The sequence below is a fragment of the Phalacrocorax aristotelis genome, chromosome 8 (genome assembly GCF_949628215.1).
Source record: "Phalacrocorax aristotelis chromosome 8, bGulAri2.1, whole genome shotgun sequence".
Taxonomy (NCBI): Eukaryota; Metazoa; Chordata; class Aves; order Suliformes; family Phalacrocoracidae; genus Phalacrocorax; species Phalacrocorax aristotelis.
In genome coordinates, this window is record NC_134283.1 from 3,209,133 (window position 1) to 3,226,099 (window position 16,967).

General features: G+C 56.6%; 1 protein-coding gene and 1 long non-coding RNA gene across 3 annotated transcripts; one reads left to right on the forward strand and one right to left on the reverse strand.

Moving 5' to 3' along the window:
* Positions 1-1,240: 1,240 nt before the first annotated feature.
* On the forward strand, positions 1,241-16,364 carry LOC142060883 (dual specificity protein phosphatase 22-A-like). Its single transcript, XM_075101228.1, has 8 exons — positions 1,241-1,308; positions 1,430-1,506; positions 3,139-3,172; positions 3,837-3,919; positions 6,424-6,473; positions 9,682-9,756; positions 10,202-10,373; positions 14,953-16,364. The coding sequence occupies exons 2-8, from the start codon at positions 1,486-1,488 to the stop codon at positions 15,157-15,159; spliced, it is 642 nt and encodes a 213-aa protein (XP_074957329.1). The 5' UTR covers positions 1,241-1,308; positions 1,430-1,485; the 3' UTR covers positions 15,160-16,364.
* On the reverse strand, positions 6,008-10,333 carry LOC142060887 (uncharacterized). Of its 2 annotated transcripts, none has more exons than XR_012661964.1 (4): positions 10,245-10,333; positions 9,660-9,836; positions 7,631-7,854; positions 6,008-7,325 (listed from the first exon to the last, which is right to left on the reverse strand). It is a non-coding gene; the product is annotated as an uncharacterized LOC142060887 (long non-coding RNA). The 2 variants fall into 2 exon arrangements; XR_012661963.1 differs by having other exon boundaries at positions 6,008-7,328.
* Positions 16,365-16,967: the final 603 nt, after the last annotated feature.

The following is a 16,967-nucleotide window of genomic DNA, read 5'->3' on the forward strand; positions in this document are numbered from 1 at the left end:
GTGTCCTGTGCAGGCTCGAGGGAGGCAGAGGGAGAATTAACAGATCTAGTTCAGGCAAGAATAGGTTCAGATGAAACCCCACTGCGTGTTTCGTGCCTTGCCTCTTGCGTGAGGTGACCCGTCACAGGATTGCCGCAGCTGGAGGAGGGAAAGAAATGCTGCATTTAGTGGGAGCATCTCAGCTTTTATTAAATGTCCCGGTCTGAACAAGTTCTGGTTTGTGGCTTAAGTTTTCAGGGCCTGAACTAAGCAAGCTGGTGCCTTTGCTTTGCCCTGCCTGTAGGTGCTGAAGTTTTCCCTTCGGCTATCTCCTGGTGTGTCCCCGAGGCTTTCTGCAGGCAAACCTCTGCCTCTGCTTTAAAAACACCCTTCCAAAGACCAAAACTACTCAAGAGTTTCGACTTCAGTTTGCTTTTTTTCCTGAGTACAGAACTGTCACGGTTTTAAATCCATGCCTGTATTTGGCAGCCGTGGTGGGAAGCCTGGGGAGCCTCAGCTGCCTGTGACGGCTCAGTGTGCGCGGAGTGGCCAGCCTTTCCCTTCCAGTCAGAGAAGTGTGGGGAAGGTATTTAAGGGGAGATGATTTGGTGGGAGTTAAGCAACGAGCTCCCCTTCCTGTGCCTGAAAGGTCCCTTAGGTGAAATGTTTGTCTCTGGGATGCTGAGAAGGATGATAGGAGGATGACAGAGCTGCAGGCTGGTGACGGCTGCGGGGTTTTCGCTATGCTCGCAGTTTGCTTTTCTCTGCTCTTCGTATAGCTCGTGCCTCTGGCAGGCTGGTAGCGCTGCTCTGGAAGGGGGCCGGTGAGCTGCCAGGCGTATCTGCTTTGAAAAATCGATGTTTTGAAGCGTGTGCTGGAATTGTGCTGCTTTACAGCTCCTTCCTGCAGGGAGGGGGAGGTGGGGTTATCCTCAATGCTCCATTAGCTGCACGTCACTCGTGCCACGCTCTGGTTTTTGAGGTTAAGTGCCTTATTCTGAATTCTGCTCTCGTCCCTGTGATTGGGAGGAGTTAACGTGACTGGGAGAGAAAATCTGCTGAGTGCAGGGCTTGTAGCAGCCTGTAGCATCCCAGAATGAAGCCTGGTGAGCATTGCTGGGACGAGGGAGTTGGTCCTCCCAGGCGTCCTCCTCTTCACCCTCCCCAAAAGGCTGTGAGAGCCCCAGGGAGCCCAGGAGAGAAACCTGAGCCTTGTTGTGGCCCCAGATCTTTATTTCATTCTTCCCCGCCCTCCTTATTTCTTCCTTCCCTGCCCAGCACCAGCCACTCTCCTTGGTCCCCTTCATCTGCCAGAGCAACCCACAGTTGGTAAGCGAGCTGAATTTGCCGGGGCTCTGCAAGTCCCCCCTCCTTCTGCTTGCAGCCCTGGGACATGCTTTTGGAGGGGGGCAGATCTCTCCATGTGGGATTTTCGGGTGCTTATTTACAGATAGCCTTGGAGGACAAGAAGCCACCTGAATCCTGACCCTGGGGAGAGAAAAAACCATGGGGAGTGGAATGAGCAAGGTACTGAGGGGCCAGCGGGACGGTGGCCAGCGTGTCCTCCTTGGGGGGGGACCTTTCTCCTGCAGCCCAGTGGGATGCTTGTTCCCAGGCCGCCACGATGCCCTAAATACAACCGTTTGCATCTTCCCTTTCTCATTCGCCTTTGAAACTTCAAGGACATAAAAAGGGGAATTAAGAAAGCAAACAGTGATCCCTGGGTTTACATCCGAGGTGATGAGTGAAGTGTCTGCGGGCGTTAGAAAAGTGACAGCTGGCTTTAGATGCTCGTCCCTTGGGCAGTAAGGCCACAGCATTAAAATCCTCAGTGCTGACGGGGGTCCCTGTGGGGAAATTTCCTCCCCTTGCCACCCCCGGGATGTGTCTGTGCCTGGCAGGTGTGTGCTGCAAAGGGGGAAGTGGGGTTTTACCGCTCCTTGTTTCTCAGCTGAACTCCAGGGCTGGCAGAGGGGATTGATTTCTGTCTGTATCCTTAAATAACTGCTTGCTATGTGTGTTATCCAGTTTAAAATTAGACTCTGGGACAACAACAGAGAGACCAGATCAGGACAAACTCTCTCTGCATGGCTCTGGTGTGATTTAACACCGGGCTTTCACCCCCTGCAGACGCAGCCTGACCTGCAAAGCGGCTTTTACAGCTCCCTGGAGCCACCAAAGCCTCTTGGGGAGCCCAGGCTGCCTTTGCTGGCGGCTGGGTTGGTGCAGACACATTTGTGTTGCAAGATCCGGCTTTGGCTTGATGAGACACGGGGCTTGGCGTCCCCCTTCTAGTGGTAACTACTTGTGCCGTGCTGGGTGCAGATGTTTGCTGAATCCAGATGTTTGGACCCCAGAGGTGGGCTGGGGTTCAGGTGAATGGTACAGGTGGGCTGGATGTGACCCGGAGATGTTGAAAACCCTTCCTACAGCCTCTCAAACCAGGTGTTTTCTTCCAGGTGGGTGCAAATGAGTCCATATGTTAATCAGCTCTTCCTTTCGAGGCCCCTGGAAACTGCTCTGGCAAGCTCTTACACCCCTTCAATACTCTGTGCTGCCCCTTTATCTCCTCCGTAACCCTGCAGCAGTGAGTTGGAGACCAAATTTGCATACTTGATGGCACTTACTGCAACATCCTGGCCAGAAATGTGTTATAAATAGCCTGTGCCTTTGCCTGTCTATCCCCAGCTGGCAGAGGCAATCTTCGAAACTATTTGATAGGGGTGGTTGCTATAGAAGAGCAAAACAAAACCCAGCCTCAGCAAGCTGGCCTGCCTCCGGGAGTCAGGGTGATGGGGGGGGTCCCTGCAGGAGCCCCACCTTGAAGGAGGAGGCTGGGGAGCCATCTGGGGAATCCAGCCCCCAGCCCTGCCTTTCTGACTGCAATAGGACCAAATGCAAGCCCCCTCTGTTTATATGTGCTGAGTTTTTCGGTGCTCCTGGAGGGCTTTGGGCTGGTGGTTTGAGCAGGGTCAGCCTTTGATGTTCATTAATGAAGGTGGTTCACTGATTAGGTGCTTGGTTTATCGTTGCCTGGGGCGTTTGCTGCCAGATCCCTGGTCCTGCCGGTCCCACCATGCAGCTCGTTGCTCCCACCACCTCGGGTGCACGTTGTGCCTGGCACCATCTGAAATCTCTCTCCTTTTTGTCACCTCCCAGGTCGTCAAAGGCCTCTACCTCGGGAACATCCGTGGTGAGTGCCGTTCCCTGCTCTGCCTCCATGGATGTGGGATCCTTGGGCAGCTGGCGGGGCCAGAGGAGCCCCTCTCCTCAGGGGCTCCCTGTCCCTGCTCCTGGCTGGGTACCTCAGCATCTCCCAGAGATCCAAAGCCCCAGCAAAGCCCCATCCCAATTGCAAGTGGCCCCGTGCAGCTCTAGCCCATGAAAGGGCCGTCTGGGGGAGCTGCGGTCACTGGCTGTGCCGGAGCACCAGGGAAGCCCTGGCATGGCTGGAAACCTCCCCATGTTTGCTGAGACAATATCTGCAGTGGGCCAATGCCTGGCTTTCTCACTTTCTCTGGCTTTCACTGGCCCCGTGGGGAGCAGGGCAAAGCTTGGGTTTCACCCAAGAGGAAAGACACAACAGCCTTTTCCAAATTAGCAGTAAAATTTCTGATTCTGGGGGTGGTTTTAGGAGCCTGCTGGATACCCAGTGCATCCCAGGGGGATTTTGCTTTGAAGAAGGTGCATCGCCATGCCCGCTCTCCGTTCCTGCATCGTGCGGGGTGGGAGGCAGCGGGCAAAGGCTGGCACAGGGGTCGTGGGGCCGGGGGTGATGGATAAAGGCTGCTGGTGGGCGTTTGATCCAGCGGATCTCCCAGGAGGGCAGGTGACTCACGTGTCGCTTTTGCTTCCAGACTCTGAAGACCGGGAAAACCTGCTGAGAAACGGGGTTACGCACATCCTTTCCGTCCACAACGGCGCCAAGCCGGTGCTGGAGGTGAGTGCCCGGGTGGGGGTCTCGGGGCGCCACCCCGGGGGAGCAGGGGGTGCGAAGGTGCGGATAGGACACATGCTCATGTGGTGTGGGGCAGAGAGGGGAGAAGCGATGCTGGTTTCTCACTAATTTGCACCGCGAAATGTTGAATTGCACCCAAAGAGGCTCAGCGCACCTTCGACGGGGTGGGGAGGGGGGTGTTTTGGGACGCACGGTCACCCCCCTCGATGGTTTTTAGGGTGAAAGCGTGCAGCAGCAGCGCTGGCGGGACCGGGACCGGGACCGGGACCCGGCGGGGTGCCCGGTGCTGCCGCGGGGAGAACCGCGAGAGGGCGGCGGCGCCCCGCGGATGGCAGCACCGGGGCCGCATCCAGCCCCGACAGGGACGGGGGGCACGGCGGGGCCCGGAGACCCCCCTCCGCCTCCAGGACAGGGGGTCTGGGCAGCCCTGGCTTTGCCTGCCACCCCCCCCCCCCCCCCGGCACCCTGAGAACCCCGGGGTGGTACGGACCCCTCGGGCTGTGGGTGGGGGAAACTGAGGCAGGATGGAGCTGCCCGAAGGGTTGATGCCAGAGGTGCCGGCCAGGTCTTTCATAAACAAATCCTGCCTGCACGGCCCCGTGGGCCGTTGTGGAGCCTGCAGCAGGAGGAACAGCCCCGCGGTGGGGTCCGGGGGCCGTGGGGATGCTCTGGCCACGCTGCTCATGTCGCGGCAGGTGGCACCGCCATGCGACTTGTGCTTCATCCCGGTGTCGGACCCGCCGCCAGCTCCCAAATCCTGGGAGGCTGCAGAAGGCGAAGGGGACCCCTCATCCTTTGGGACCAGGATGGGCAGGGAGCCCCAGCAAAAGACCAGCTCGTGCTTTTTCCACACTAAGGCATTGAGTAATGTGGAGAGGGGAGAGAGAGAAGGAAAGAGGCTGCATAAAATTGGTGCAGAGAGTGGCTGGAGAAGGGGCAGCAGCTGGGGCTAGCAGGGCTCGGGGCATGGCCAGACGGGTAGCAAACCGCACGGCGAGCTTACAACACGGAGCAAGCCGCTGGGCTGGTGGAAAGGGGAACCAGGAAGGCATGGTGGGTTGAGCAATGTGTCAATCACGGCCTCGGATCGGGAACCGCAAACCCCAGCACCGTTCCCATGTGTGGCTCAGCTCCCCGAGGCGGGATGGAGGCACCCGGCCCCGTGGGGAAGGGGAAGCCGCTGGGAGCCTGGCAGTTAATCTGGGATCAGGGTGCAGGTTGGGGTTTGGGGAGGAGCGGCGTCGCTTTGGCTGCTCCGCTGGTTGGCGTGGTGGCTTTGCCAGCACGGTGGCTCTCCTCACCGCAGGGAGGTCGGGCTGGTGCCAGGCATGGTGGGGCACAGCCAGGTCATGGCTCATCCCACAAAACCAGCCAGCGTTTGCTTGCTGGTCCTCATGCCCCTGCCTTGATGCATGGTCCTCTTCCACCCACCAAGCTCCTGCCTGCATCCGCCATCCCCTGCGTGCCGGGGGGCTGCAGTTTGGCTGGGGGTGCAGATGAGGAACATGCCGGCTCTGTTTTTCCCCACAGTACCCTGGCCTCTCTGGCAGCCTCTCCGGGTGGGGAGCAGCCAGCTGGCACGCATGGGGAGCCAGCAAGCAGCACATCGCTGCGGCACCTCATCCCTGTTGCACGAGAGGCTGTGGGATGGTGGGGGCAGGCACGGGACGGGGCTGGGGAGGATGCCTGGGATGGAGAGGAGATGCATGGGAAAGCCCGCCTGCACTCATCCTCATAAAGTGGGTCTTTCCAGTGCAGAAATATCCCTGTGCTTGTCCCACTCTGCCCCTTCCCTCCTTAAATGATCGGCTTTTTCCAGCCTCCCAGTTTGCCCTGGGCTGGAGGGAAGCGAGGGTCACCTGTGGGTTCGAGCTGCATCAGCCCAGGGGGGACCTTTCGGCAGTGATGCCACAGGGAGCTGATGAAGATGAGGCAATCCGTGGTGCTGGCAGGATTTCCACCCATTTCGCTAAGAAAGTTTTTTAAAAAAAATTCAGATGAAAAGGATCTAATTTTAGCTCAGAACAGGGAGGATCGAGGAAGCGATGTTTTAAAGAAAGGAAAGTAATCTGACCTACGCCAACATGCGGCAGGATGATTTATTGTGTATTAAAAAGACCAGGAGGAAATAACTCATTGATGAGAGTGACATCATCAGTGCGTGTTCACACATGTCTTCCTGACGGGGGTCACCAGTCGGGGCCCCAGTGAAGGGATGGCTCAGTTTTGGGGGGCTCCTGAGCATCGCAGTCATTCCCTCCAACCTGGCCTCTCCTCTGGGCTGAAATGGGGGGGAAATAGCCTGGGGTGGGATGGACATGAACTTCATGGTTCTCTCTACCATTGGGGAGTGGGGTGATGGCACCTGAAAGCAGATTTCAGCTTTCCCATCACCGAAGGGTCAGCTGAGGAGAGGGAAAGAGACAAATGGGGAATTTTGTGTTTCTTGGAAGTGTCTTACTACCGCAACCGCCTTTGTGTTGCAGGACATGACCTATCTCTGTATCTCAGCCTCGGATTCATCCAGTCAAAACCTGTAAGTCATTTGCCATCCTTTTGCCTCCCGAGGTTTTTGGTAGCTATCATTCAATAAATGTTCAAATTCTGCAGGGTGAAGGTCCAGTTCACTTGTGCTGCAAAAACTTGGTATCACTGCTGAGCTTGACAAAAGCTGCAGTTCATTTTCAGGCAGTTAATAGCATTTGTAGAGCTTCAAATCTCTTTCTATGTGTGTTTACAGTCAGTAAATTTAATTTTCCATCAAATTTCAAAATTATTCTACTTGGCAGGGTTGAAAATTGGAGCATTTTTGTTGGTTTCGAAAAACAATGATTTGTGTTGGTCTTTCAGATATTCTCCTTGGAAAGAGAAATAAAACATTTATTAAAATGAATAGTTTTTTCCCCACCCAAAGCATAGATACTCATAAGTCCTTTAATGATGTTCTCGAGATGAAGCGGGCGAGTGGTGCTGCAAGGAAGCCCCAGGCTTTCACGGCCATGATGCTGGGGTGCGATGGGGTGCGATGGGGCGCAGGCGCTGCTGGCACCAGTGGGTTGCAGCACCCCGCTGCTGCTTTGGGTGACGGGCATCCCTAAACCATCCCTTGCAACCAGAAAATGGGTGACTCCAAGGGTTTTTTTCTCACCAGTCAAACCCTAAAAAGGAACAAATCTCCATGCACAGTGACCAGAGTGAAGCCTGCTTGTGGAGTTGCTGCTTTTCCAGCATCCTTGGGAGCAGCCGTGCCTGGGGTTGTGATTCTGCTTGCTCATGCTCCCACTGAGCGGAAAGAGAAGCTTTACAAGAAAGCCCTGCCTCAGCAAGAACAGGGTTTTTTGGTTGTTATTTTTTTTCTCTCTCTCACTTCTTTGCATTTGTGGCATGTCTACTGAAAGGAGGAAAAAAAAAAAAAGATAAGACTGGCTGCCGGAAGGAAGACTTATTCAAGGAGCTATTTTCTGCTTGTCAGTTTATGCCTTGGATTTCACAATCCTGGTGAACTTCTTGTCCTGCAGAGGAGATGCTTGTGACTCAGGACCTCAGTGGCTCTCAGCATTACCAGGGTCCATGCCCCGATCCCACGCTTCGAGGCTGGAAAAGCATGGGCAGAGCTTTCCTCTGCCTGGCCACCTGGGAGGAAAAAACCCCTGTGGAGTGGGTAAGGGTGGATGGGGTGGCTGAAGTGCTCACCTGCCTCCCTCTGGGATGAGCTGGGAGAGCGACGCTGTGTGCGTGGAGCAGGCTGGAGGCTGGCGGCGAGTGTGTCGAGGGAGCTGGAGGCAAAAGCATCGTGTCCTTGCAAGCAAGGTGCATCCCTGCTGGTCCCAGCCAAGGGGCTGCAGGGGAGGTCTGGGATCTGGAGAGCTCGGACTTGTGTAGGCAATATGTGCAGGCCCTGGGGGATGCTGTCTGCTCTGTGAAGATAAGCAGGACAAGGAGAAATCCCCCAGGACAAGCTTTAGGCAGGGAAAAGCTCCCCAGAGTGATGCTCCTTTTGCTACTGTGGTCAAGGAGGAGGCACATCTGTAGCCCACAAGGAGCAATGGATTTACATTTCCTTCCAGGGCCAAGAGGCTCAATATTTTTAGTATGACCACATATTCAGAGACTCCCCCATTTCTCCTTCTTGAGCAGCAGAACTATTTTTGAATATCTCCTTGGCTGGTTTCTTAGAAGGCGCATGAGCCCTGCCCTTCCAGGGCAGTGTGAAGAGAAGCATCCCCTTCAATTCCCCCTCCCAGGGCAGCGTGAAGAGCATCCCCTTTGATGGGCTGGCAGGGATGGGGGAGGTTTTGGAGGGTTCTGTCTCGCCCCTGCAAGGAAGCTGTCTCTGAGCTCTGGGGGGCTCTCAGGGAGCATGCACTGGGAGCGAGCCCTCGCTGAGGGGCAGGGGGGGAGTAACTCTGTGGTAGTTTGTGCATTGGCTTCTGAGAAATCAGGGAGGCTGTGCAGACGCACGCCCACCCCATCACGCGGAGGCAGAGGAAGTCTGGCACCAGCGCAGAGGCGCTGCTGGGTGGCTCTGGCTTGGCTGCACCAAAGGGACCCTCTTCTCCTCCTGAAAAAGCTGGGGCTGTGTGGTCAGGGAGTCCACCAGCAGCCCAAGTTACCCAGAACCACGTTTTCTGCCTCAAAACTCCCCGAGGGCTTAGCAGGATGGTGAGGATGAGCAGAGGTGGGCAGCATTTATCGCAAACACATGCCAAGAAGCCAAATTCCTGGCTCGTCGTGGGCTCTCAGAGATGCCCGCTGTCTGTGGGAGGGATTGGCAGTGGCTTCCAGCATCCCACACAGTGATGAGTGGGAGGGACGCGTCTCACTGGAACCTGCATAACCCTCCCATGAACAGTCACCTCTATCTCATCAGTATATATGGAGTTATTTATCCTGTTTTCTAGGTCTCCATGCCTTCAAAAATATGGGTGCTGCTCATGTTGCTGAGCATCCAGGCCAGCGGGAGAGAAGCACCATAGCACGTTGCAGCTGAGCTGCCAGAAAGCCCTGGCTCGCTGACCTGCCCAGTTTTGCTGCGAAACAGGCTGGTTGGGGTTAACGTGCTCCCTCTGCCTTGCCCACAGTTACTGGTTATGCTTTCAGGAATGCAGGCAGCTATATGGGGACAAGCCTGTGTTGTTGCTGGCAGCTCTACCTCCCTGGCGCAGGCACCTCTCTGTGCTCTCCCTTGGGTGGGAAGGGGCCAGAGGTGCTGCTTGGGGTGAGGAGGGGAAGGGAGTTGCACCATTTTGGGACCTGCAGGCAAAACATCTTGGGATCCACCTTCTCCCTACCTTCTTCCCTGCTGGCATCTTTCCCTTGGAGGGAACCGGGTGTTTTTGGCATCATTTGGGAATTAGGGGTGGGCTGATGGCTCAGGACCACCTCTGACATGGGGATGTGCATGTCCCTTGGGCACAGGATGACACCCTGCCCTGGAGGCTGCGTCCCTGGAGTCCTCCCTGAGCTGGTTTGGCTGATGGCATCACCCTACTCCTATCCCAATGCCTTGGGAAGCAGGAAATCCCCCGGAAAGTCTCCCAGGTCATTTCCTTCCTGGCAGATGAAGATCAGCTCCTCTGCCTTTGCCCGGCAGAGGAAGGATCTCTGCTCCCACCCCACGCCGGTGGTCCCAGGGTGGCGGGAAGTCCTGTGCAGGGGACACAACTGCTGCTGCTGGTGTGGCCAGGCACCTTGCAGGGGTGGGCAGCCCTCCCGTCCTCACCTCCCTGCCTCTCTCCTTGCAGGCTGCAGCATTTTAAGGAGTGCATCAAGTTCATCCATGAATGCCGGCTCGGTGGGGGAGGCTGCCTCGTCCATTGGTGAGAGCTTCTGTCACTGCCTCGCATCCCTGGTTTGCATCCTTCCTGTGGGAGGTGGGGATGGGCTCCCAAAAAGAGTCCTCGATGTCAAATGTCATTTGTGGTGGGGAGGAAGAAGAGGAGAAGACAGGGAATGGAGGGAGGGCAACAGGGGAAGATCTCCACTGCCAAGACCCATGGGGATGGGTGGTCCATACACTGAAAGCCTGAGCATCCAAAGAGGTGGGACACGGGAAGCCACCTGCCTGGAGCCACCAGCAGTGGCTCCCTGTCCCTGAGGCTCCCTATCCCTCCCCAACCCATGGCCGGGGAACCCTGCTAGCACCCCAGCGGGCGGGGGTGCCCATGGGAAGACGCATCCCATGGGTGTCCCTTGCTGTGGGGCTGCCTCAGCCTCCGCGGTGGGAGCACCTCTCCCTGACGCTGCTCCCTCGCGCCGTGCCAGCCTGGCTGGGATCTCCCGCAGCACCACCATCCTGGTGGCTTACCTCATGACGGTGACCGAGCTCGGCTGGGAGGGCTGCCTGGCCGCTACCAAGGCTGTGCGGTCCTACGTCAGCCCCAACTTTGGCTTCCAGCAGCAGCTTCAGGAGTACGAGGTGACCTTGCTGCAGGAGGTACGTCTCGCGGTGGCGTCCCCTTATATAGGTGTCTGCAGAGTTTGCAAGCAGGCACGGCTCTTTTGCATGCAGCTCTCTGCGGGGGCCAGCTGTTTGCCCAAGCTGGCCTTTGTGCATGCTATTTATTACCTGGGGAATTTGGGTTTTGCATGCAAAAAAAAGAAAAGAAAAAAAAGAAAATAATAAAAAAAAAGAAGTCCCTAGGCATTATGCGAGTGCACTTTAAAAAGCTCTTTAAAACCTCAGTGCTTTTCTCGAGAGTTCAGTTAGGACACGGTGGGAGGGATGGGTGAGCATCAAGTCCCCCAGGAGCCCCAGAAAGGACGCTGGGCTGGTTCCCAGGAATGCAGCACAGCGGGAGCCGGAGGCGGAAAGGGGGAGAGGAGAGGGAGGAAGGCTCTTGAGAGCAGCTTTGGGATGTCTGGGCGTGCTTGAATCTGGCAGGACTTCCTCTGACAGCAAGTCCTCTGCTTCTAGAGGCAGGCGATAGAAAGAAGCAAGTGTCGATGGAGAAATCCTCCTCTCCCCTCCCCAAAATGACTCAGAGCAGCAGGTTTTAGGAGGGCAGAAGCCCTGGCTGGGTAGGTTCCTGTCCCATGCAAAGGAGGGATGTTGTAGCTGAGCCGAGCTGGATGCCGCCAGTTTACTTGGGAGAGCAGTAGTTGCAGAGATCAGAGCTGCACTTTCAACCTGGAAAGCCTTCAAAAGCAAAGGGAAAGGCCTGCAAAAGCACAGCTCCTGGCTGGCTTGCCAGCTGCCCTCTGGCCTCCCACGCTGGACCTTGCTCCTCCACCCAGCCCTGGGCTCCGCAGCAAAGGATGAGTCCAAAACTGCCCTGGGAGGGCACAGATGAACCTCTGCGAGGAAAAAGTAACGCACAACGTGACATGTACAAGGCATTTCACCGCTCATGTCACCCTTAAACTTGGTCTCAACCCTGGAGGCAAAGTCCCCCCATCTGCCATAGCCATGAGCATCGTGCAATGGCCCCATGGCAAACGGCAGCAGAGACCCGGCGGTCCCTCCGGCCACACTGAGCAGTTCAAGGGGATTTCTCCCCTCCCAGGAGACAGGCAGGGACAGCATGTGACATTGGCACAAATGTCAGCCTCTTCCCTGCCGCTGAGTTCCCTTCCCTGGGCGTCGGAGGGAGTGGGCAGGCGCTGTCACATGAGGGACGCAGTCCTGCCCCGTTATCACCAGCTTCAAAAACACCCATGGTGGAGGACAGAAAATGGTCCAAGGGATTACAAAACACCCACGGTGCTGGAGATTCCCTTGAGGGCTTCCCCCGGCCAGGCCAGCTCCCCTAACTCTTCCCACGCTCTGGCTGTGTCCCAGCACAGATAGTGATGTGGGGCTTGCTGTGCTCCCTGCTCCATCTGAGCTATGCCTCCTGCTCCCCAAAATCCCGGCTGGGCTTAGCAGACGATGGACTTTCCCTTTCCCTTAGATGCTGCTTTTTCTTGTCCTTGAAGTTTTCCTGGGGTCTTTGCAAGCATTTCCCTGAAAATACCAAAGGCAGAGCCAAGGGTGGAGGCACTTGGATGGGTTGTTCTGAGCCGCGGGGTTTAGCAAGAGCTGCCTTTTACTCGAAACACCCCGCATTCCCCACAATCACAGCATCGGGGAGGGAAGCTGCGGATGGCCCTCGTGGGCGGACTGCTGTTAGCATGGCCCCAGGGGTGAAGACTGGAGATGGCACTGCTCTGGTATTACTCACCCGCAGCTGCATTTGAAGAAGGGGAAGAGCCGGATGGATGCTCCAACCCGACAGGCGATGCCCTGCTCCGAGCTCACCCCTGTGCCCTCCACCTTTGCAAGAGGAAGGGACTTGCAGGCGGCGTGGGCAGGTCAGCCAAGGCGGATGGCTGGGTGTCTCGTGGGGTGGTGGGCGCCATGGGCATTCACCGGCATGGCCGGGAGCCCACGGGACCCGAGGCCATGTGGGTCCTGTGCCTCGCTTCATGCCAAGCAGCAGTCGGCTTGCTTACCTCGGCTGCGGGAGGTCACACCTTGTTCCTGTTTGTGGCTTTGGGGTGGTTTTTTATGTGTGCAGGTAGGATGCAGGAGCAAGGGTGTCGTGACCAGAGCTTCAGATATCCCTGAGGATAGAAAAGATGTTAAATTTCCCTATTTAGCCCAGCTGTCATCCCGGCAGGCAGCATTTTTGAAGTGCAGTGGCTGGGAGCAGATGCAGATAAGGGCTAGGCAGGCTGTTCAGGAAGAAAAGCCTCATTTCTTGTTGGTTAAAACCTGCAAAAAACAGGTCAGTCTCCTGGGGACCTGCTCCCTAGGGCTGTGGGCGAGCATCCCTCGGTGCCTCGGTTTCCTCGACCTGGAGCAGGAACCCCAGATGGGACCCCGGGAGGTAGAAATGGGGAAGATGTTCTCTGGGACTGGCCAGCTGGCCCCTCGCCGCAGGAAGCGAGCCTTGAGCGTGCAGTTGTGGTTTTAAGATGGCAAATGATGCTTATCGGGGCTAGATGGATAAAGAAGGAAGGAAGGGACCAAGAGCAGCAGCAGGATGACGGGTAAGGCTAGAAAAGGAAGTAAGCAAGTGCAGAGAAGACATTGTGGATGTGAGAGAGGGGCACAGATGGGCATTTGGGTGATGGACCTATCCCCCCCCACCCCACGGTCCCCTTGTGGTGCTGGCACACTGTGGCAGGGCTGCCTTTCCCTCCCCGGTGCCGTCCCAGATGGGATGGGTGCCCCGGGCCCTAGGAGAGAGGAGGAGGAGGGCACTGGGTTAGTGGTCAGTGCTGGAGGAAATGGGTTGTAACCACTTCTTGCTCTGGCTTTAAAAGGAAATGCCTGGCAGCAGCAGGGTGGTTCCCCCGGCCTCCCACTGGCTCCTTCCCTCCTTCGCTGGATGGTGGGAGCCAGCTCCGAGGCTGGGCAGTGGGTGCTGAGCCTCGGTGGGTGGCGAGCTGTGGTGGCCAGGCTGGTCTCCCTGTGGAGGCTTCATCCATCCATTTGCACAGGAGGGATATTCCTCCTGTGACCAGGTAGCATGGATGCTTGCCCCAAGTTCTGTTCCAAATCCTTTGGGACTCACTTCCAGGGGTTCTAGCAAGGAAATCATGCCTGGCTCTCCTGTTGTCACCCCAAACAAAGGTTCTTCCTGCTTGCAGGCAGCAAGCATGCAGCAGCTGTGGTGAATCCCACTGTTCGAGGGAGTGGATTTGGGAAATCCAGACATTCCCAGTGGAAATCCCCTCTGCCTGAGCTGACTTTTCCTGGCTGCAGGAAGGGGCGATGCTGCCTGGGTTAGTCTCAGACTTTATCCTGTTGTGGGTCATGGTCCCTGTGCCTGCGGCAGCCCTGTCAGGACAGTGCTGTGCTGCCTGTCCGTCTGTCCTGCATCCTGCACCTTCGCCGTGAGCTTGGTGGCTCCTGACTGTGGGGTGCTGCTGTAGCACCCTGGAAAGCTGGAACCATTGTGGGGACATCTTACCCTGGGGGTGCTGAGGCTAGGCAGCTCGTGGGGCTGCCTGCCCTCTCCCTCTGGTTCCCCTGGCTGCACCCCATGCCTGCCCCACAGCTACCCCACACTGGGGCTCTGATGCTCGGTCCCTCTCTGGACCCTTTGCACCCGCAGGTCTCGCATTCACGACTCTGTGCCCTCCATCCTTTTTGTAAGGTGTTTAGTGTTGCTGGCCATGCTTCTCCCACCCATCCCAGTAAGTCCTGCTTGCTGGAGCAGCTGGTTCCCAGCCATTTAGGAAGGCAGCGGAGCCCTGCTCGCCTCCCGCAAGCACCAGGCAGCTGGCACGGCAGGTCCCAGCAGAGCTGCCCATTCCTGCCCACACTCTCGGGCGCTGCAGTCCGGGCCCATCTGACTGTTTCTCATCCCAGCAGTAGTGGGAAGCATTTCTACTGACCGTCTCTCACTTCCCGGCCACCTCCGGACCTCAGCCTGCTGCCAGCTGGCCCCCGGCCACTGACACGCTCCTGCTGCCGGAGCAGCATTTGCAGCTGGCTGCAGCAAAGTGGGGGACCAGAGGCAACCCCCAACAGCCCAGCAACGGGCAAGAGGCTCTGCAAACAAACCTGCCTCAGCATGCAAGAGCCGACTTGGCCGTGCGGCTTGTGGCAGCGAGTGCAGCCTGCCCCCACGCTGCCACGGCGGGGAGAAAATGTGGGGAAGCTTTTCTTACAGGAATCTGGGCACACAAGGAACAGCAGCAGCCTCTTGGCAATGAAAAGTAAATAAAGCTGCTGTCCCGATGGCAGCCTGCATGAAAAGCTGAGGATATTGCCAGCTCTCTGGCTCCATCTGTGCTGGCCTGGGGATGCGGGGAGCACTTGGTCGGGGGGAACCGTCGCATCTTTCATACGATGCAGTCGTGTTGTGTGGCATGCAAGCTCCTGAGAAACTGGGACCTTTCTGCTTGCTGGCTGTGGCTGGGGAACCCCCGGCCTCATCTGAGGCTGGGGCTGGGATGCAGCGTGCACCACGCCTGCTTGGCTCGCTGCTTTCCGCTGGGACTGTTGCAAGCCCTGGCTCTCGAGCTGGGGGCTTCTCAGCCCCCAGTGACCCTGACAGCCTGTTCTGGCTTTGTCCTGGCAGTACCGTGCCTGGATCCGCTGCAGCTACGGCAGGAACCCATTCAAGGACCAGGAGGAGCTGCAGCGCTTGCTGGCCCAGCAGGAGCAGAGGCAGAAGGAGCAGCAGCTGGAGAGCAGGGAGAGCTCCTGGCTCCGCTCTCCAGCTCCCACCTACCCGCTCCCCTACCACGCAGGTGGCACCAGCAGAAGCAGATGGATGAACAGATAAGCAGCCGGCTGCTCAAAGGCAGACATTGGCCCTGGGGCTTGAAAAACTCTGTATTTCCTTTGCCAAAAGCCTGCAGGGGGTTCATGTCTAGGGCAGCAAGCAGCCAGCGCCGGCCTCGGCCACGGGCTTGAGGATTGGTGGGGGGGTCAGGACTTGCAGACCCTCCCCTTGGCTGCTGGCTCCATGTATACCTCTGGGCAAGCCAGTTAATTGATGCCAGTGTCTTGCTCTATCCTGTTCCCCCATTCCCCAGTGGATTGCAGCCACTTTTCCATCACCCGTAGCAGCAGCAATCCCTGTCCCTCTCTCCAGCAGCACGGTACCCGGGCGCTCCTCCGGCAGGGCACAGGAATGCTAACACAGACCTTGGAAAGCCCAGAGCAGGGTGAGATGTGGAGAGGCCACCTTGTCTTCTGCTTTGCAGCGGAGCTGGGAGCTGATGCAGCCTGTGAGGCTGCCCCAAGGAGGGAGGGATGGCTCCTGGGGTGTGGGTGTGCTGCCAAGCCCGGCTGTCACCCTGTGGGATGGGGAGAGCGGCCAGAGGCCGAGCTGCTCCCGGGACTACAGATGTCCCTTGACGCATTGGACTTTCCTGGTCCTGCCTGGTCTTGGCAGATGTCTGTCTGGCATTTTTCTTAACCCACCCCAGGGGAGGGGGAAATCCAGCAGTGCCAGAGGCTGTCTGTCCCCACTGCCTCCATCCCCGGAGTCGAAGCGGTTTTGGGTTTCCCCTGCCGCCCAATCTGAATGTCCCCGGTTGCAAAAGAAGCCAATTGTTAGACTGGACTCGGTTGACTCGCAGAGCAACTTAACGCTGTCCCTCTCCAACAGCCTTTTTAATATTGAAAGACCGTGACTGTGTCCCTTTTTTCGTCCCAAACTCATACGCCGTGTTTCCAAACCATGGCCTCGCTGCCTTCCTTTGCCAGGACTCCCTCCATCTGTCTTACAAGGGGGGTGCCAACCCTTCGAGGCAGTCCTTCTACATTCAGACCTTCAAATCTTTCATGCCAGCTTGCTTTTTTGCTATAAATACCTTCTCTGGCTTCTCAAAAAATATCGGTTCTGGAATCCATTCTCAGAAAAGAAAAAAATATCCTTAAAATATTTCTAGGAATTGCCTTAATGAAAATTTCTGCGTACTCTGAGTGTGACAGCGCTGGGGGTGACTCGCTCAATTCCTAATAAAGAGTGATTAAAACCATAGGGATGGCTGGTCTTGATTTGCAGTGTTCCTGGTGGGAATGGAGGGATGAACTGACAAGACCGCTCTGCCACTGTGTCCTGTTTCCTATTTTCTTGATGAGAACCGCCGACTACATTAGAAGTTCTAAAAGCTCAATGTTTAGCCATAGCGGATAGGATTCTGGGAGAAAAATTATGGGGGCTTTTCTCTGTCTTTTTATGTTGAAAAAAGAATCTCTCTGCTGTCTGTTATTCTACGTGGAGGTACACCATGGTTCGTGCCTGCAACACACACCGTGCAGGAAAGAGGCCTGAGCAATTAATGGGATGAAGGGCCATAAATGTTGTTGATGGAGTGGACTGAAGGGAAGCTGAGCAAACCAGGTCGATATTGTATTTAATGCCCCCGTTATCATTTTAGGAAGCAGAAAAATGGAACTTGTGCGCAGGAAAAAAAAGAGAAGAAAGTTGGTTTCTGGTGTTAATAGGAAGTCATCAGAGATATGTGATAAGCAGAGATTGGGTTTGCAGTAGGTGTGATAACCTCTGTGGAGCGCTGCCGTCCCGTCACCTGCGCCAGCCTGCATGGCCGTGCCCCTTTCCTGTCCCACAACCGGGCGTCC